Source organism: Mesoplodon mirus (assembly GCF_964341445.2).
Source record: "Mesoplodon mirus genome assembly, chromosome: 3".
NCBI lineage: Eukaryota > Metazoa > Chordata > Mammalia > Artiodactyla > Ziphiidae > Mesoplodon > Mesoplodon mirus.
In genome coordinates, this window is record NC_138978.1 from 166,170,132 (window position 1) to 166,190,109 (window position 19,978).

At 36.2% G+C, this 19,978-nt stretch overlaps 1 protein-coding gene across 3 annotated transcripts in view; it reads left to right on the forward strand.

The window, feature by feature from the left end:
* The window catches only part of COP1 (COP1 E3 ubiquitin ligase), a 223,871-nt gene that overhangs the window by 19,147 nt on the left and 184,746 nt on the right, over positions 1 to 19,978 (forward strand). For all 3 annotated transcript variants that reach the window (XM_082613771.1, XM_082613773.1, XM_082613772.1), the window contains exon 2: positions 9,673 to 9,732. In XM_082613771.1, coding sequence (XP_082469897.1) covers positions 9,673 to 9,732 — 60 coding nt within the window. The remainder of the gene's footprint in view (positions 1 to 9,672; positions 9,733 to 19,978) is intronic.

Sequence of the window (19,978 nt, forward strand, 5' to 3'; positions counted from 1 at the left end):
CTAGCTTTTGATGAAAAGAATGGAGACTTTCTTCTCTTTAATTCACATGGTATTCAGAAGCCATTCCTTAAAAACTGCCTGTTGAAACTGATCTGATAGTAATTTTTAGGTACTGCATGCAATTTTTACTATTAGTGGAACATATTATATGACAAGTTATATCATGTCCTGCTCTTTTTTTTTTAAATAAACTAATGGGTGATAGAGCTCTATGTGAAATAAACCTATTGTCAATTCTTTTTGTTTTCAGGCCAAAATTTTTGATTCATTTTTCCCTCATACCCAACCATCTCTAATCCATAGGAAACCAAAGCTCTACCTTCAAATTATATTTAGATTCTGACTAACGCTATTGCTATGCTACCCACTAAGTTTAATCCAGCACCCAAATTATTATAATAGCTTCTGTTTCTACAATTGCTTTCCTTGTCTTTTTTCAACATATAGGGTAGAGTGATCTGGTTCATCACAGTGTCAAATCATATCACTCCTCTGTTCCAAATCCTTTAGTGAATTCCTGTTTTATTCACAGTAAAAGCCAAAGTCCTTAACTTGATTTAAGGAAGTTCTTTGATATGACCCCTTGTTACCTCCCTGGCTTCATATTCTACTATTTTTCCACTTGCTTATTCTACTCTAAACTGACCATCTTGCTAATCTTTGAACATGGCACCTCAGAATATTTGCACTTACTCTTACTGCTAGGTTGTGGTTGCCCCAGATTTTTGTGTGGATCATTTTCCTGCTATCTAGAAATAGTTACTCAAATGTCAACTTCTCATTGAAGCTTCTCTGACTACTCTATGTAACCCAACCCAACACTTCTTATCCCCCTTCCCTACTTAATTTTTTCCTTATCATTTATCCCTATCTAGCCTTACTGAATAAGGTCATTCTTACTTATCTCATTTATTAAATGTGTTTTCCACTAGATTGTAGAACCATGAGGGATTTTTGTTTGTTTTATTCACCTCTCTGTCCTTGGTATCTAGAACAGTGTCTGGTATATAGTCAGTACCTAATATATAATTTGTTGAATATATGACTGTTTTAATTTTTGGAATTTTCTGAGAGAGTATTGATAAGTATTCACAGTTGATTCATTCTGGTTGCTAAGGCCAGTCCTAAAATATTTATTGTTGGCACTGTTGGAAGTCTAGACTGAGAGATCAGTCTGTTAAAATATTTTGCATCTTGCTTCTAAGCTTCATTTAATGCAGTATAAAACAGATGTGATGGTATTGTTACTCAGACTTACAAACATACTTACTCTGGGAACAGAAAGATCTCTTCCCCCAAATCTTAAAAATACTTTATTAGCGGTTTAAAAGGTTGGTGTATTAATACCTAGACCTTCTGTAATAGAAGAATTGGAGTGTTTACTCTTGTTCACTTAACAGTTGAGTTTTAGAAATTAACCACTATTGGGACAACAGAGTTTCATCCAAAGGAACAGTTTTATAAAATCAAAATAATATATGGAGTTATTAAGACAATATGGTGTTGGCAAAAGGGTAGACAGTTCAATATGAACAAACAGAGAGCCCAGAAATAGACCCACGTAAATGTAGTCAACTGATCTTTGACAAAGAAGCAGAGGCAAAACAGTGTAGGAAAGATAGTCTTTTTAGCAGATGGTGCTGGAACAACTGTTCATCCACATGCAAAAAAAAAAAAAAAAATCTAAAAACAGACCTTATCTCTATTCACCAAATTACCTCAAGATGTATCACAGACCTAAATGTAAAATGCAAAACCATTAAATTCCTAGACGATGACGGAAAATCTAGATAACCTTGAATTTGGTGAAGACTTTTTAGACACAACACCAAAGGCATGATCTATGAAAGAAAGGATCAAAAAAACAGAACTTCTTTAAAACTAAAAATTTCTCCTCAAGGTGAGAGACACTGTCAAGAGAATGAAAATATAAGCCACAGATTTGGAGAAAATATTTCTAGAAGACATATCTCATATAGGATTTTTATCTAAAATATACAAAGAACTCTTAAAACTCAACAGTAAGAAAGCAACCTGATTTATTTATTAAAAATTTTTTTATGTTTATTTATTTATTTTCTTATTAGTCACCCATTTTATACACATCAGTGTATACGTGTCGATCCCAATCTCCCAGTTCATCACCCCCCCACCCCCTGCCACTTCCCTCCCTTGGTGTCCATATGTTTGTTCTCTACTTCCGTGTCTCAGTTTCTGCTCTGCAAACCAGTTTGTACCATTTTGTAGGTTCCACATATATGCGTTAATATACAATACTTGTTTTTCTCTTTCTGACTTACTTCACTCTGTATGACAATCTCTAGATCCATCCACGTCTCTACAAAAGACCCAATTTCGTTCCTTTTTATGGCTGAGTAATATTCCATTGTATATATGTACCACATCTTCTTTATCCATTAGTCTGTCGATGGGCATTTAGGTTGCTTCCATGACCAGGCTATTGTAAATAGTGCTGCAGTGAACATTGGGGTGCATGTGTCTTTTTGAATTATGGTTTTCTCTGGGTATATGCCCAATAGTGGGATTGCTGGGTCATATGGTAATACTATTTTTAGTTTTTTAAGGAACCTCCATACTGTTCTCCATAGTGGCTGTATCAATTTACATTCCCACCAACAGTGCAAGAGGGTTCCCTTTTCTCCACACCCTCTCCAGCATTTGTTGTTTGTAGATTTTCTGATGATGCCCATTCTAACTGGTGTGAGGTGATACCTCATTGTAGTTTTGATTTGCATTTCTTCTAATAATTAGTGACGTTGAGCAGCTTTTCATGTGCTTCTTGGCCATCTGTATGTCTTCTTTGGAGAAATGTCTATTTAGGTCTTCTGCCCATTTTTGGATTGGGTTGTTTGTGTTTTTAATATTGAGCTGCATGAGCTATTTATATATTTTGGAGATTAATCCTTTGTCCGTTGATTCATTTGCAAATATTTTCTCTCATTCTGAGGGTTATCTTTTCGTCTTGTTTATGATTTCCTTTGCTGTGCAAAAGCTTTTAAGTTTCCTTAGGTCCCATTTGTTTATTTTTGTTTATATTTCCATTACTCTAGGAGGTGGATCAAAAAACGTCCTGCTGTGATTTATGTCAAAGAGTGTTCTTCCTATGTTTTCCTCTAAGAGTTTGATAGTGCCCAGTCTTACATTTAGCTCTCTAATCCATTTTGAGTTTATTTTTGTGTATGGTGTTAGGGAGTGTTCTAATTTCATTCTTTTACATGTAGCTGTCCAGTTTTCCCAGCACCACTTATTGAAGAGGCTGTCTTTTTTCCATTGTGTATTCTTGCTTCCTTTGTCAAAAATAAGGTGACCATATGTGCGTGGGTTTAACTCTGGGCTTTCTATCCTGTACCATGGATCTATATTTTTGTTTTTGTGCCAGTACCATATTGTCTTGATTATTGTAGCTTTGTAGTATAGGCTGAAGTCAGGGAGTCTGATTCCTCCAGCTCCGTTTTTTTCCCTCAATACTGCTTTGGCTATTCGGGGTCTTTTGTATCTCCATACAAATTTTAAGATTTTTTGTTCTAGTTCTGTAAAAAATGCTATTGGTAATTTGATAGGGATTGCATTGAATCTGTAGATTGCTTTGGGTAGTATAGTCATTTTCACAATATTGATTCTTCCAATCCAAGAACATGGTATGTCTCTCTATTTGTTGGTATCATCTTTAATCTCTTTCATCAGTGTCTTATAGTTTTCTGCATACAGGTCTTTTGTCTCCCTAGGTAGGTTTATTCCTAGGTATTTTATTCTTGTTGTTGCAGTGGTAAATGGAAGTGTTTCCTTAATTTCTCATTCAGACTTTTCATCATTAGTGTATAGAAATGCAAGAGATTTCTGTGCATTAATTTTGTATCCTGCAACTTTACCAAATTCATTGATTAGCTCTAGTAGTTTTCTGGTGGCATCTGTAGGATTCTCTGTGTATAGTATCATGTCATGTGAAAACAGTGACAGCTTTACTTCTTCTTTTCCAGTGTGTATTCCTTTTATTTCTTTTTCTTCTCTGAGTGCCGTGGCTAGGACTTCCAAGACTTTGTTGAATAATAGTGGTGAGACTGGACATCCTTGTCTTTTTTTTCTTTTCTTTTTTTTTTTTTTTGACATCCTTGTCTTGTTCCTGATCTTAGAGGAAATGCTTTCAGTTTTTCACCATTGAGAATGATGTTTGCTGTGGTTTTGTCTTATATGGCCTTTATTATGTTGAAGTAGGTTCCCTCTGTGCCCACTTTCTGGAGAGTTTTTATCATAAATCGTTGTTGAATTTTGTTGAAAGCTTTTTCTGCATCTATTGAGATGATCATATGTTTTTTTCTTCAATGTGTTAATATGGTATATCACATTAATTGATTTGTGTATATTGAAGAATCCTTGCATCTCTGGGATAAATCCCACTTGATCATGGTGTGTGATACTTTTAATGTGTTGTTGGATTCTGTTTGCTAGTATTCTGTTGAGGACTTCTGCATCTATATTCATCAGTGATATTGGTCTGTAATTTTCTTTTTTTATAGTACCTTTGTCTGATTTTGGTATCGGGGTGAAAGTGGCCTCATAGAATGAGTTTGGGAGTGTTTCTTCCTCTGCAATTTTTTGGAAGAGTTTGAGAAGGGTGGGTGTTAGCTCTTCTCTAAATGTTTGATAGAATTCCCCTGTGAAGCCATCTGGTCCTGGACTTTTGTTTGTTGGAAGAATTTTAATCATAGTTTCAATTTCATTACTTGTGATACGTCTGTTCATATTTTCTGTTTCTTCCTGGTTCAGTCTTGGAAGGTTATACTATTCTAAGAATTTGTCCATTTCTTCCAGGTGGTCCATTTTATTGTCATATAGTTGCTTGTAGTAGTCCCTTAGGATGCTTTGTATTTCTGCGGTGTTTGTTGTAACGTCTCCTTTTTCATTTCTAATTTTATTGATTTGAGTCCTCTCCCTCTTTTTCTTGATGAGTCTGGCTAATGGTTTATCAGTTTTGTTAATCTTCTCAAAGAATCAACTCTTAGTTTTATTGATGTTTGCTATTGTTTTCTTTTTTTCTCTTTCATTGATTTCTGCTCTGATCTTTATGATTTCTTTCCTTCTGCTAACTTTGGGTTTTGTTTGTTCTTCTTTGTCTAGTTCCTTTAGGTGTAGCGTTGTGTTATTTATTTGAGATTTTTCTTGTTTCTTGAGATAGGTTTGTATAGGTATAAACTTCCCTCTTAAAACTGCTTTTGCTGCATCGCATAGGTTTTGGATCATTGTGTTTTCATTGTTATTTCTCTCTAGGTATTCTTTGATTTCCTCTTTGATTGCTTTAGTGATCTCTTGGTTATTTAGTAACGTATTATTTAGCCTCCATGTATTTGTGTTTTTTATATTTTTTCCCCTGTAATTGATGTCTAATCTCATAGTGTTGTGGTCAGAAAAGATGCTTGATATGATTTCAATTTTCTTAAATTTACTGAGGCTAGATTTGTGACCCAAGATGTGATCTATCCTGGAGAATGTTTTGTGTGCAATTGAGAAGAAAGTGTAATCTGCTGTTTTTGGATGGAATGTCCTATAAATATCACTTAAATCTATTAGGTCTGTTGTGTCATTTAAAGCTTGTGTTTCCTTATTAATTTTCTGTTTAGATGATCTGTCCATTTGTGTAAGTGAGGTGTTAAAGTCCCCCACTATTATTGTTACTATTGATTTCCTCTTTTAGAGCTGGTAGCAGTTGCCTTATGTATTGAGGTGCTCCTATGTTGGGTGCATATATATTTATAATTGTTATATCTTCTTCTTGGATTGATCCCTTGATCATTACATAGTGTCCTTCCTTGTCTCTTGTAACATTTTTTTATTTTAAAGTCTATTTTATCTGATATGAATATTGCTACTCTAGCTTTCTTTTGATTTCCGTTTGCATGGAATATATTTTTCCGTCCCCTCACTTTCAGTCTGTATGTGTCCCTAGGTCTGAAGTGGGTCTGTTGTAGATAGCATATATATGGGTCTTGTTTTTGTATCCATTCAGCAAGACTTTGTCTTTTGATTGGAGCATTTAATCCATTCACATTTAAGGTCATTATCGATATGTATGTTCCTATTACCATTTCCTTAATTTGGGGGGCTTTGTTTTTGTAGGTCCTTTTCTTCTCTTGTGTTTCCCACTTAGAGAAGTTCCTTTAACATTTGTTGTCGAGCTGGTTTGGTGGTGCTGAATTCTCTTAGCTTTTGCTTATCTGTAAAGCTTTTGATTTCTCCATGGAATTTGAATGAGATCCTTGCTGGGTAGGGTAATCTTGGTTGTAGGTTCTTCCCTTTCATCACTTTAAGTATATCATGCCACTCCCTTCTGGCTTGTAGAGTTTCTGCTGAGAAATCAGCTGTTAACCTTATGGGAGTTCCCTTGTATGTTATTTGTCATTTTTCCTTTGCTACTTTCAGTAATTTTTCTTTGTCTTTAATTTTTGCCATTTTGATTACTATGTGTCTCGGTGTGTTTCTCCTTGGATTACATTGTATGGGACTCTCTGCGCTTCCTGGACTTGGGTGGCTATTTCCTTTCCCATGTTAGGGAAGTTTTCGACTCTAATCTCTTCAGATATTTTCTCGGGTCCTTTCTCTCTTTTCCTTCTGGGACCCCTATAATGTGAATGTTGTTGCTTTTAATGTTGTCCCAGAGGTCTCTTAGGCTGTCTTCATTTCTTTTCGTTCTTTTTTCTTTATTCTGTCCGCAGCAGTGAATTCCACTATTCTGTCTTCCAGGTCACTTATCCGTTCTTCTGCCTCAGTTATTCTGCTATTGATTCCTTTTAGTGTATTTTTCATTGCAGTTATTGTATTGTTCATCTGTGTTTGTTTGTTCTTTAATTCTTCTAGATCTTTGTTAAACATTTTTTGCATCTTCTCGATCTCTGCCTCCATTCTTTTAACGAGATCCTGGATCATCTTCACTGTCATTATTCTGAATTCTTTTTCTGGAAGATTGCCTATCTCCATTTCATTTAGGTGTTTTCCTAGGGGTTTATCTTTTTCCTTCATCTCGTACATAGCCCTCTGCCTTTTCATCTTGTCTATCTTTCTGTGAATGTGGTTTTTGTTCCACAGGTTGCAGGATTGTAGTTCTTTTTGCTTCTGCTAGCAACCTCATTTAAAAATGGACCAAAGACCTTAACTGTCACCTCAGAGATTTACAGATGGTAAATAAGCATGTGAAGAGATGCTCCATATCATCATAGCCATCAGGGAAATGCAAATGAAAATAACAACGAGACATTGCTAAAACACCTATCAGAACGGCTAACTCTTGAGCACTGACACCACCAAATACTGAGGAGGATGTGGAGCAACAGAACTCTCATTTTTTGTTAGTGGGGATAAAAATGGTACAGGTACTTTGGAAGACAGTTTGGTTGATTTCTTACAAAACTAATCTACTCTTAGCATATGATTCAACAATTATACTCCTTGGTATTTACCCAAAGATGTTGAAAACTTAGGACCACACAGAAACCTGCACAAAGATGCTTGTAGCAGCTTTATTCATAATTGCCAGATCTTGGAAGCAACGAAGATGTCCTTTAGTAGGTGAATGGATAAATAAACTACAGTATACCCAGTCACTGGAATATTATTCAGCACTGAAAAGAAATTAGCTATCAAGCCATGAAAAGATATGGAAGAACCTTAAATGCATATTACTAAGTGGAAGAAGCCAATCTGAAAAGGCTACATACTATATAGTCCCAACTATCTGACTTTCTGGAAAAAACAAAACTATGGAGACAATAAAAAAATCAGTGGATGTGGGTAAGGGGATAGAAACGAATAGGCAGAGCATAGAGGATTTTTAGGGCAGTGTAAATAATATGTATTATATTATAATGGTGGGTATATGTCATTATACTTTTGCCTAAACCCATAGAATGTACAACATGAAGAATGAACCCTAAGGTAAACTTTGGAGTTTGGGTGATTATGATGTGTCAATGTAGGTTCATGCTTGGTTAAAAAAATGCCCTGTTCTTGTGAGTGATGATAATAGGGGAGGCTGTGCACATGTGGGGGCAGGGGAGATCTCTATACCATCCTTTCAGTTTTGTTGCAAATGTAAAACTCCTCTAAAAAAATAAAGTCTTTAAAGTGGGGGGATAAATATTGCCTCAACTCCGGGTTTTGGGCCTTAAGATACCTGCTTGAGCACCCACTGTACCAGTGTGAAATAAAATTTGTCCATCTTAGATCTGTTCTTCAGCATCGTTTAGTTGCAAACTGAGATCACAGAGCAGCCTCCACAGCTCATCCACATGTCCTCAGAAGGGAGCCGCACCCCTGCTTCCTTAACTTCATCAGGCAGGAGCAAGATGGACTTTGTTCCAAAAGAAAAATTTCCAGATCCCCACATTTAGGAGATTTCCCTTTATTCTGAGTCTGGGAGAGTAAAGACTGACAAAACCAGTGCAGTCTAAGCCAGCACACTATACATGATGAAACTCTGAGCTTGTGCAACATTGAGATTTTATAACTTATTTATAACCTCACATTCTAAGATAGTATTTATGCCCAGGAAACTTTTCTTGAAGGGAGTGGGTAAATTTTCATTTACAGTTTAATTGTCACGTGACATCAATAAGCATTGGATTTGAATACCAGTAACAGGAAACTCGATAATTACTGGCTTAAGCAAGTTAGGATTTACTTTTTCATGTAATGTGTAGTCCAGAGATTGACAATCCATGGATGATGCAACTGCTGAAGGATGTTATCAAGGAACCCCGTATCCTGTCTTCTTAGCTTATGTTTGTTGTCTTCATGATCTCAAGATGGCTGTTGTATCTCTGGAGACTTAATCAGAGTTTTTGGAGGGAGGAAGGGGGAAGGATAAAGGGAAATTGCTTCTTAGAAGGCTTTGCATTTTTCTGGTAGACTGTACCCTCTCAGAGATTGATAACCCCCTTTCCTTGGCCAGAACATGTGGCATAGTTGGTGTGACTTGATATTTATCTCATGGTATCTGGAAGTAGTATAGAATAGTGGTTGAGAACATGGATCTGAGTTTGAAAGTTGGCTGTGTTACTTCTTAGCTGTGTGACTTTTGACATTCTGTGTCTCAATTTCCTTATCTATAAAGTGGGTCTAGTAATAGGTACCTATGCTGTTGAAAGGATTAAGTGAGTTAATATATGTCATTGTTTTAATGGACATGCATAGTTTGTGTTAAGTATTAGTTATCATTAGCGTCTTCACTACCTAGAAGATTTATTGAGATTGGAACTGTAAATTTATCACTCAGGAAATTCATTTCCTTTGAGATAGGAAATAGAGCATTTAGATGGTTTTGTACCAGGGATGATTGAAAAAGATGGTAGAACTTAAGCACTCGTGATTGCATTATACTATCAAAATTTATGGTCAAGTTGAAGTATTGGAGTCAGTTAAATTATTCATTTAATTCATCTTAGAACTTGATGGTGCTTAGGGCCATCTTGAACAAATTGTCATTTTACCAGCAGTCCCCTAAAGTTCATTCAGCTCAGTAGAAATTTCATCTCATCAATAGAAAGTTTGAAGACTTAGCTATGTATTGAAATACGATATTGTTGGTATTGTTACTGACTCTTTCCAATTTGTAATCAGTCTACTTAAAAAAATGTATTAATTATTTTTCTTTTTTGTTTGTAGCCCTATCTGCTTTGATATGATTGAGGAAGCATACATGACGAAGTGTGGCCACAGCTTTTGGTAAGATGATTTTATTTAGTGAAATTGTCTTTTGGCAATTTTTAACTTGTGTGTAAATGTAGCCAGTGAGAAGTTATGTTTTTAAAGCTACTGTTGGTTATTTTGAATCCTATTTCCTTGACGGATATACCTTTACAGGTTTGACAGCTCAAGGCAAACATGTGGTTGGTGGTATAATTTCTGTGAAATACTTAGATTTACTATCAGCCTTATAGATGAAACTATAATAATAAACTTTTGGGTTTCTTAATTGTTTAAAGAGCTTTGACTGCTGTTTTAGGAAATTGGGGGGTGCTGGGTAATTAGGATGAAGCATGAAGCACCTTTAACTCACTTGTGGGGGATAGATGCGAGGGCCATTAAAGCAGGCTGGAAGGTCATTGGAAAAGGATATTAGAGGATTAAAAAGTTCTGTGTTCTTTAACACTTTGCTCAGTGCTGTCTTTAGGTTATATGTCATGCTAATCTGTATATTTTAAAAGATTTTCAGTTGTGATAAAATATGCTTATCTTAACATTTACCATCTTAACCATTTTTAAGTGGAGTAGTATTGAGTATTGTAACATTGTTGTGCAAATCAGTCTCCAGAACGTTTTTATCTTGCAAAACTGAAACTATATACCCATTAAACAACAAGTGCCATTTCCCTCTTATCCCAACCTCTGTCAATCACCATTCTACTTTTTGTGAATGTGACTACTCTGGATACCTCATATAAATGGAATCAAACAGTATCCGTCTTTTGTGACTAGCTTATTTCACTTAGCAGAGTGTGCTCAAGTTTTATCCATGTTGTAGCATGTGTCAAAATTTCCTTCCTTTTTGAGGCTGAATAACATTCCATTGCATATACAGTTGTTCCTCTGTATCTGCGGGTTCAGCATCTGTGGGTTCCACCAACCATGGTTCCAAAGTATTTGAAAAAAAAATTCCAGAAAATTCCAAAAAGCACAACTTGAATTTGCAGCTCACTGGCAACTATTTACATAGCATTTACATTGTATTAGTTATTATAAGTAACCTAGAGATGATTTAAAGTATACAGTAAGATGTACAGTAGGTTATATGCTAATACTACACCATTTTATATAAGGGACTTGAAGATCCTTGGATTTTGGTATCTACGGGGGTCCTGACAGCAATTCGCTGTGGATACTGAGGGATGACCATATATATCATATTTTGTTTGTGCATTCTTCTCTCTATGGACACTTGGGTTGCTTTCAGCTGTTAACTATTGTTAATAATGTTTCTTTGAACATTGGTGTATAAATAGCTTTTTGAAATCCTGCTTTCAGTTCTTTCAGGTATATACCTGGAAGCAGAATTGCTGGATCATATGGTACATATGTGTTTAATCTTCTGCAGAACCTCCACACTCTTTTTCATACCTGCAGTACCATTTTACATTCCCACCAACAGTGCACAAGGGTTCCAATTTTTCCACATCCTTTCCAACACTTGTTATTTTCTGTTTTTTTTTTAATAGTGGTCATCCTAATGGGTATGTAATTTGTGTATGTTTAATTCCTTTAGTTTATTTACCTATTTATTTGATTGGAGGTGGTATATTCTACTTGCAGTCAATCATCTCCCTAAATTATTTACCCTCTTTGTTTAGTATTTCTGTTGTGTTCTAATATATCTTATTATTCTAATTCATGTTGAAGTTAGACCCACAATTGCATACTGAGGTTGAATATGATATCTGGTAGGTTGATATCCATTAGTGAAGACGAGTATTGTTACCAGTTTGTAAGTCCTTTAGTTTGATCTGGAGTGCAGTGCTTTGTTGATAGGTATATCCAATCTGCCAGTCATTTAAAAAGAAATTTTAGAATAAAAATAGCTTTCTTAGCTTGTATTATCTATGTCCTTTATTAAAATAAAAGTTATTAAAACGATAAGAACAATGTATACTGTTGGCTATAAAAACTTTCAATGTACAGAAAGGTATAATATGAAATGTAAATGTTTCCCTTCCCCTAGCCTTTCTTTTCTACTTCCTCAAAGATTATCTCTGGTAAGAAGTGATTGTGTATTCTTTCAGAATCTTTTTGTTGGTTTTTAAAAAAGGCCATCTTGCCTTCTTAAATAATTTTTATTTCCTGCTATATATTGCATTGACATTATTATCATTTGTGAATCACTTTCTTCTATATATTGCTACTGAAATTCTGGTCATGTGGGTCTTGACACATGTATGGTCTTGGTCTTTTCAGGCTGATTGTTTAGCAGTAGTGTTCTCTTTGGTCCATTAGTTGATACAGCACCTTAGCATTCCATAGGAAATCATATACTTCTCTTAGAGACTTTGGATTTTGATTATTCTGGAAAATTGGGTGATTTATGGTAGGCTTTCTCAACCTTGGTAGTATTGACATATTAGACCAGATAATTCTTTGTTGTGGGTAACTGTCCTTGGTATTTTAGATTGTTTAGCAGTATCCCTGGCTTCTGTAGTAACCCAGTAACAACCCTTCTCCTCCAAGTTGTGACAACCAAAAATGTCTCCAACCATTGCCAGATATCCCTTAGAGGACAAAGTAGCCCTTAGTTGAGAACTACAGATATAAAGCTAAAAGAGCAAGTTCTTGAAGTTGGTGGACCAGGAATCTAGGTCTGGGTCTAAAACTTACCTTTGTCAAGTCAGTCAGCATATCTGCTGCTGCTGCTCTCTGGCCCCCAACCCCCATTGTCTTCCTACCCTTTCACTTCTCTTCTTTCACAGATTTGAAGGTGTTGAAGTGTGAAACAGATTGTAAAGCGAGGTTTCCATTTTTCCTAACTGCCCTTGTCTAACATATTCACTGTGGCATTTAAAAAACTTAAGAGACTGCTGAATCAGTTCAATATTCTTGCTTCAGTATGTTGTGAAGTACAATAAATTACTGATTGACTTTATAACTAGACAGGCCTGGCCTTTTCAGTGAGTCCTGTAATCTTCATGGTGTGAGTTTAGTTCATTGGTTTCTTTTTTTTTTTTTTTTTTTTTTTTTTTTTTATTTGCGGTACGCAGACCTCCCACTGCTGTGGCCTCTCCCGTTGCGGAGCACAGGCTCTGGACGTGCAGGCTCAGCGGCCATGGCTCATGGGCCCAGCCCCTCCGCGGCATGTGGGATCCTCCCGGACCGGGGCACGAACCCACGTCCCCTGCATCGCAGGCGGACTCCCAACCACTGCGCCACCAGGGAAGCCCCGTTGGTTTCTTAAATACCTTCTTTTTACCTTCAAATAAAAATAAAGTTTAGATCTTTGTTACAATTCAAGTTACTTTGTTACACTCTGATGTGATTGTGTTTTTAAAATATATATATATATATATATATGTTTATTTATTTATTTTAACTGCGTTGGGTCTTCGTTGCTGTGTGCAGGCTTTCTCTAGTTGTGGTGACTGGGGGCTACTCTTTATTGTGGTGCACGGGCTTCTCACTTGTGGTGGCTTCTGCTGTTGTGGAGCACAGGCTCTAGGGTGCGGGCTTCAGTAGTTGTGGCTCGCGGGCTCTAGAGTGCATGCTCAGTAGTTGTGGCACACAGGCTTAGTTGCTCCACAGCATGTGGGATCTTCCCGGACCAGGGATCGAACCCGTGTCCCCTGCATTGGCAGGCGGATTCTTAACCACTGTGCCACCAGGGAAGTCCCTGTGATTGTGTTTTAAAATACCTACCAGAAAGCAGGTGTTGGTAGGATAGGGATGATAACATTGGTAGGAGCCAATAAACCTGGAAACTGACAGTCCCATTGCCAGGCTTGATGAACTGTGAGACATTTTGTTCTTTTGTTGAAAGTAAAAGCTCTTAATTATTTACCATAAGACATGAGAGGCTTGTGGAACTCCAGTCATTAACAGTAGCCTGTTGTATCAACTGTTTGCTAAGTTGAACCCTGGCTGGTTACCTGGAGCCAAGCAGTATACCACTTCAAGGCTCCATCCAGATTATTAACACCTAATCAAATTGGGCCACATCAACTGTTTATTCCTTGTCCCACTTAAAAATGATAAGTCTTTCCTAGTAACAGGTTGGAGACATTATAGCGGGAAGTTCTTTCACTTTAAATCATTCCCACTTCACAGTGAACCTGCTATTAGCTATAATCTAACTGAAACTCAATGATATAATTTTAAAAATCTGGCTTCTGTATGACATAGAGATAAGGTTTGCTCTTTCTCTTTCCCCTTTGCTGCCTCCAGCTTGTCCCCTGCCCTCTGCTTCTCAGACCTCATGTATGTCAGCTCCTGATTTACTGTTTGCTTCAATACAAACTAGTTATAATTAACAGGGTCCCTTAGTGTTGTCATCTTGCAGCATACCTGTGATCAAGACTCAGTGTCAGTTTGCCTTTTGGGACTTTTGACTAATCCATCATCTCCTACCTTACTATTAGTCTTTTTTTGTACCTGGTTCTTATATACAACCACTGGTACTGATTTTTTTTTTTCTGTTCTTTTTATAGTTCCTCCTTTTTTGAGAATTTTCTAGTTATTCAGTTTTCTGTATCTACTCATCGCTGTTGACACAGACAGAAGAATCAATTATATTTTGTAGGTAGGTATATACTTAATAGAAGAAACAGAGCAACTATATACTTCTGTGGAGGAATATTCATTCTTTGTGGTCAGATCTACACTTACCAGCGGACATACCGTTAGCACACTGTGGTACTGAATATACTTTTTTAAGAGTTGCAGTGTGAGTAGCTATTGAAAATTTCTCAGGTAGACCCAAAATATGTATCCTTCTTATCTCTTTTTGCCCACCTATTTTGATCACTAGTTTAGGCATATACTCTTCTTTTGGAATCCAAAACATTGCATTTGGGCTGGTGTTGGTCAAGGAGATAGATGAGTGATAATGAATTAGAGTTACTGTATTGAGACTTTCTCGCAGTGTTTTATATGACCCAGGAGGCAGCAGAAGTATGTTTCTTTTTTGGTCATATCTATTTTCTCATGCATTCAGAATTTATTGAGTTCCAACTCTTTAACAGGATATTGTACTGGATATTGAGGGTACAGAGATGAGTAAAACAAATCTCTGCTTTTAATGAGCAAATAGAAGAGGGGCTGACAAACACATACACAGATTAAGTACAGAATAAGACAGTTACTATTTCTCAGACTAGGGAGGGTCTACCCAAGGTGGTAGTGAGACAATAGATGTTATAAAATAAACTTGATGCATCTTGTTATCACTGCAGTTTTATACAGTGGCGTGTAATTTGATTCATTTAAATTTTATAGTATAGATGGATATTATCAAGTACAATGCAGAAAAGTCATTTGAGCTTCTGTTTCTGAAGACAGTTCCTTCTGGTTGTGTCCTAGACTATCTTTTTCTTCTAGGAGAGGATGGTATGGTAGTAAGCTTACTGACAAGGGATACGATTAGGATGCTGAAGAAGGGAGAGGAGAATGTTCTATTGGATTCAGGAATAATTTCATGTATATTTCAAACTCTTTCTCTGGCTTAACAATTTAGCTTGTTTTTCTTGTCATTTTATTTGCTCATTTTCTGACTACTATTTCTTTTCAAAAGCCATTTGCTAAAACCCCAAATGTCCTTCTTCTGCTTATCTGTCAGTTCCCTGTCTCCTGTCTTTAATAACCTCATATTCTCTCCTTCATGACTTGCTTTATTTGAACTTGCAGGGTTTTTTTTTTTTTTTTTTTTTTTTTTTGCGGTATGCGGGCCTCTCACTGTTGTGGCCTCCCCCGCTGCGGAGCACAGGCTCCGGACGCGCAGGCCCAGCGGCCATGGCTCACGGGCCCAGCCGCTCCGCGGCATATGGGATCCTCCCAGACCGGGGCACGAACCCGTATCCCCTGCATCGGCAGGCGGACTCTCAACCACTGCGCCACCAGGGAGGCCCGCAGGGTTTTTTTTTTTTTTTTTTTTTGGCTGCACAGCACAGCTTGTGGGGTATTAGTTCCCCAACCAGGGATTGAACCTGGGCCATGGCAGTGACAGCACTGAGTCCTAACCACTGGACTGCCAGGGAATTCCCTGCAGGTTTTTTTTTAAAGGATTAAATCTTGTCACGTTGGCATGTATTCTGGTAATATTAACTCATTTCCTTTCCCCCTAAGCAGACTATAAATGTTCCCATGTTGGAGCTCTTAATCTATTGTATTTGCATATCTTCTTTATGCTTTTCCCTTGTAATAAAATGAAAAAAAAATTAGTATGTTATTTCTTTCATTGAAATTTCCATGTAGGAAGTTTCCTCTCAGATATGGAGCCTATCTTTTGGTAATATGGTATTCCTAGCCTTGTCATAGTTGCAGGAGCTGAAGATATCGTTTCTGGAACACTGTGCAAGTCATTTGTTCTGTATGTAATATTTGAGTACCTGTTATATGCCAGGTGTTTAATCTTTGGGCCCCTGTACTGTGCCAAAGACCACGCTACATTGATTCCCTACAATGTCCTTCTTTTTGTTTGTCTTGCAAGTAACAAATGTGAGATGAGAAAGTAGATGGCAACTAGAACAGAGCAACCTGATGGATGTAGCGTTTTGTTTTGATAAGGTGGAGGGAAGTAGGTATATATAAAAATCTGCTTCAGTTTATGAAGCTGAAGCAAATTTATAGTAACTTAGACACAGGATAAAAGAGTTACTGTCTTTTTAGGAATCATCTTATATGTAAATCACCCTTTTAATTTCTTAGAAGTAATTTTTTTTCCTGATTGTTAGGAGCAGTACATGTTTACTATAGAAACTTGTAGACACCTACAAAGAAAAAGTTTCCCGTAATTATATTACCCAGTGGCACATACTGTTAACATTATGGTGAATGTCTTTTTCAGTTTATTTTAAATGTTCACATTTAAATGCTTTCAGTTTTTGTGTGGAATCTTTAGGATTTTCTATATAGAGTATCATGTCATCTGCATACAATGACAGTTTTACCTCTTCCCTTCCAATCTGGATACCTTTTATTTCTTTTTCCTGTCTGGTTGCTGTGTCTAAAACTATTAGAACTAATAAATGAATTGAGCAAGGTGCAGGATACAAGATCAATATACAGAAATCTGTTCCATTTATTTACACTAACAATGAAATATCAGAGAAAGTAAAAAAAAATCCCATTTAAAATCACATCAAAAAATTAAAATACCTCGGAATAAACCTAACCAAGGATATGAAAGACCTATACGCTGAGAATGATAAAACATTGATAAAGGAAACTGAAGATGATATAAAGAAATGGAAAGATATCCTCTGCTGTTGGATTGGAAGAATTAATGTTGTTAAAATAGCAATACTCCCCAAAGCAATCTACAGATTTAATGCAATCCCTATCAAATTACCCATGATATTTTTCACAGAGCTTGAACAAATAATCATAAAATTTATATGGAACCACAGAAGACCTAGACTTGCCAAAGCAATTCTGAGGAAAAACAGCAAAGCTGGAAGCATAACCCTCCCAGACTTCAGACAATACTACAAAGCTACAGGAATCAAAACAGTGTGATATTGACACAAAAACAGACATATGGATCAATGGAACAGAATAGAGAGCCCAGAAATAAACCCACACACTCATGGTCAATTACTCTTCGACAAAGGAGGCAAGAATATACAGTGGAGAAAAGACAGTCTCATCAGCAAGTGGTGTTGGGAAAGCTGGACAGCTGCATGTAAATCCATGAAGTTAGAACACTCCCTTACAGTATACACAAAAATAAACTCAAGGGGCTTCCCTGGTGGCGCAGTGGTTGAGAGTCCACCTGCCGATGCAGGGGACACGGGTTCGTGCCCCGGTCCAGGAAGATCCCACATGCCGCGGAGCGGCTGGGCCCGTGAGCCATGGCCGCTGAGCCTGCGCGTCCGGAGCCTGTGCTCCGCAACGGGAGAGGCCACAACAGTGAGAGGCCCGAGTACCGCAAAAAAAAAAACAAAACCAACCTCAAAATGGCTTAAAGACTTAAATATAAGACATGACAACATAAAAATTCTAGAGGAGAACATAGGCAAAACATTCTCTGACATAAGTTGCAGTAATATTTTCTTAGTTCAGTCTCTCAAGGCAAAAGAAATAAAAATAAACAAATGGGACCTAATCAAACTTATATGCCTTTGCACAGCAAAGGAAACCATAAACAAAACAAAAGACCACCTACAGACTGGGAGAAAATGTTTGCAAGTGATGCAGCCAACAAGGGCTTAATTTCTAAAATATACAGAGAGCTCTTGCAACTCAATGTCAAAAAAAACAACCATTCAAAAAATGAGCAGAAAACCTAAATAGACATTTCTCCAAAGAAGACATACACATGGCCAACAGGTCACCTGAAAAGATGCTCCACATCGCTAATTTTTAGAGAAATGCAAATCAGAACTACAATAAGGTATCACCTCACACTGGTCAGAATGGCCATCATCAAAAAGTCTACAAATAAATAAGTGCTGGAGAGGGTGTGAAGAAAAAGGAACCCTCCTACACTGTTGGTGGCAATGTAAATTGTTGTAGTCACTGTGGAAAAGTTTGGAGGTTCCCCTTAAAAAACTAAAAATAGAGTTACCATATGACCCTGCAATCCCACTCCTGGGCATATATCTGGAGAAAACTGTTAATTCAAAAAGGTTCATACATCCCAATGTTCATAGCAGCACTATTTACAATAGCCAAGGCACAGAAGCACCCTAAATGTCCATCAACAGATGAATGGATAAAGAAGATGTGGTATATATACAGTGGAATATTAGCCATTAAAAAGAGTGAAATATTGCCATTTGTAGCAACATGGATGGACCTAGGGATTATCATACAAAGGAAGTAAGTCAGGCAGAGAAAGACAAATATCACTTATATGTGGAATCTAAAAAAATAATATGAATCAACTAACTTACAAAACAGAAACAGACTGACACACCTAGAAAACAAATTTATTACCAGAGGGGAGCGATAAATTAGGACTATGGGATTAATAGATATACATTACTATATATAAAATATATAAACAGCAAGGATTTGCCATATAGCACATGGAACTATATTCAATCCCTTGTAATAACCTTTAATGGAAAAGAATCTGAGGCTGTTCATCTGATACTAACACAATATTGTAAATCAACTGTAGTTTAATAAATACAATTTAGAAGTTTTAAAAAATGTACACATACATAATTTTTTAAAACAAATGGAATTGTATCCACTGTGTTAGAGGTTATTTTTATTTAGTAACATAATTATATAGTGACGTTTTTCCTAATGTCAATTTGATATTTCTTTGGCGTTTAGTTGAATGACATTTTCAAAGTTTTTTGTTATAAGACAATACACAATTGTAAAAAACCAAACATTACAGAAATATATAATCTAAGAAGGCAAAAATTTCTCATAATCATATTTCTCCAGCTGTACCTATTAATAGTTATTAGATTATTTTTCATGGCGTATAGTTACATATTACAGTGTGACTTTTATTGGCTGTATACATTGCATTGGATTGATGTTTACAAATTTATGTAGCCAATTTCCCAGTGTTTTGGTTGCTTCTAACTTGTTTTGCTATTTACAGATAACTTTGAATTGAACATCTTTCTACAAATATATATCTGCTTATTTCCATAGGATAAATTCCTAGAAGTAAAATCACTACATCAAAGAGGATACACAGCCTTAAGGTTTTCCATACAACTTGCCTTCTAGAAAGTGGCAGTTCCTGCAGCAGTACATGAAATTATTCGTATCTACATGTACTCCTTAACTCTGACAGTTTTTTCTTTATTCTTCTATTCTGATTGGTAAAAACTAATATATAATTTAAAATCAATTTTTCATCCTAATGAAAGTGATGATTTCCCATGCTTATTGACTAACTTTTGTCTTGCTGATTTTTCTGTATTTCTCTTATTTTCTTTTCATTTGAATGAGCTTTTTTTGTATTGAGGATATCAGCACTCCAAGAATACAGATAGTCTGTTTGCTTAACTAAATTACAGGCATTTGTTTTTCTTGGTGTTGTTATATACTGTTTAAATTGCATAAACTTAAAAGTTAGTATATCTTTTAAAATTTTATATCCAGTAGGCTTGTTATTTGAGTTTATTTTTAAATAATATTTTTAAATAACTTTTGTATACTATTATCTAATAAATGCCCTATGTATCTTCTTTATAATATAAAAGTATAAGCTGAAAAAAATTTGATAACTGCTAGATAACTTATGTTGAAAATGAGGAATAGAAAACTAATAGGCACTATTTTGTGACTAGTTTATTAATTTATC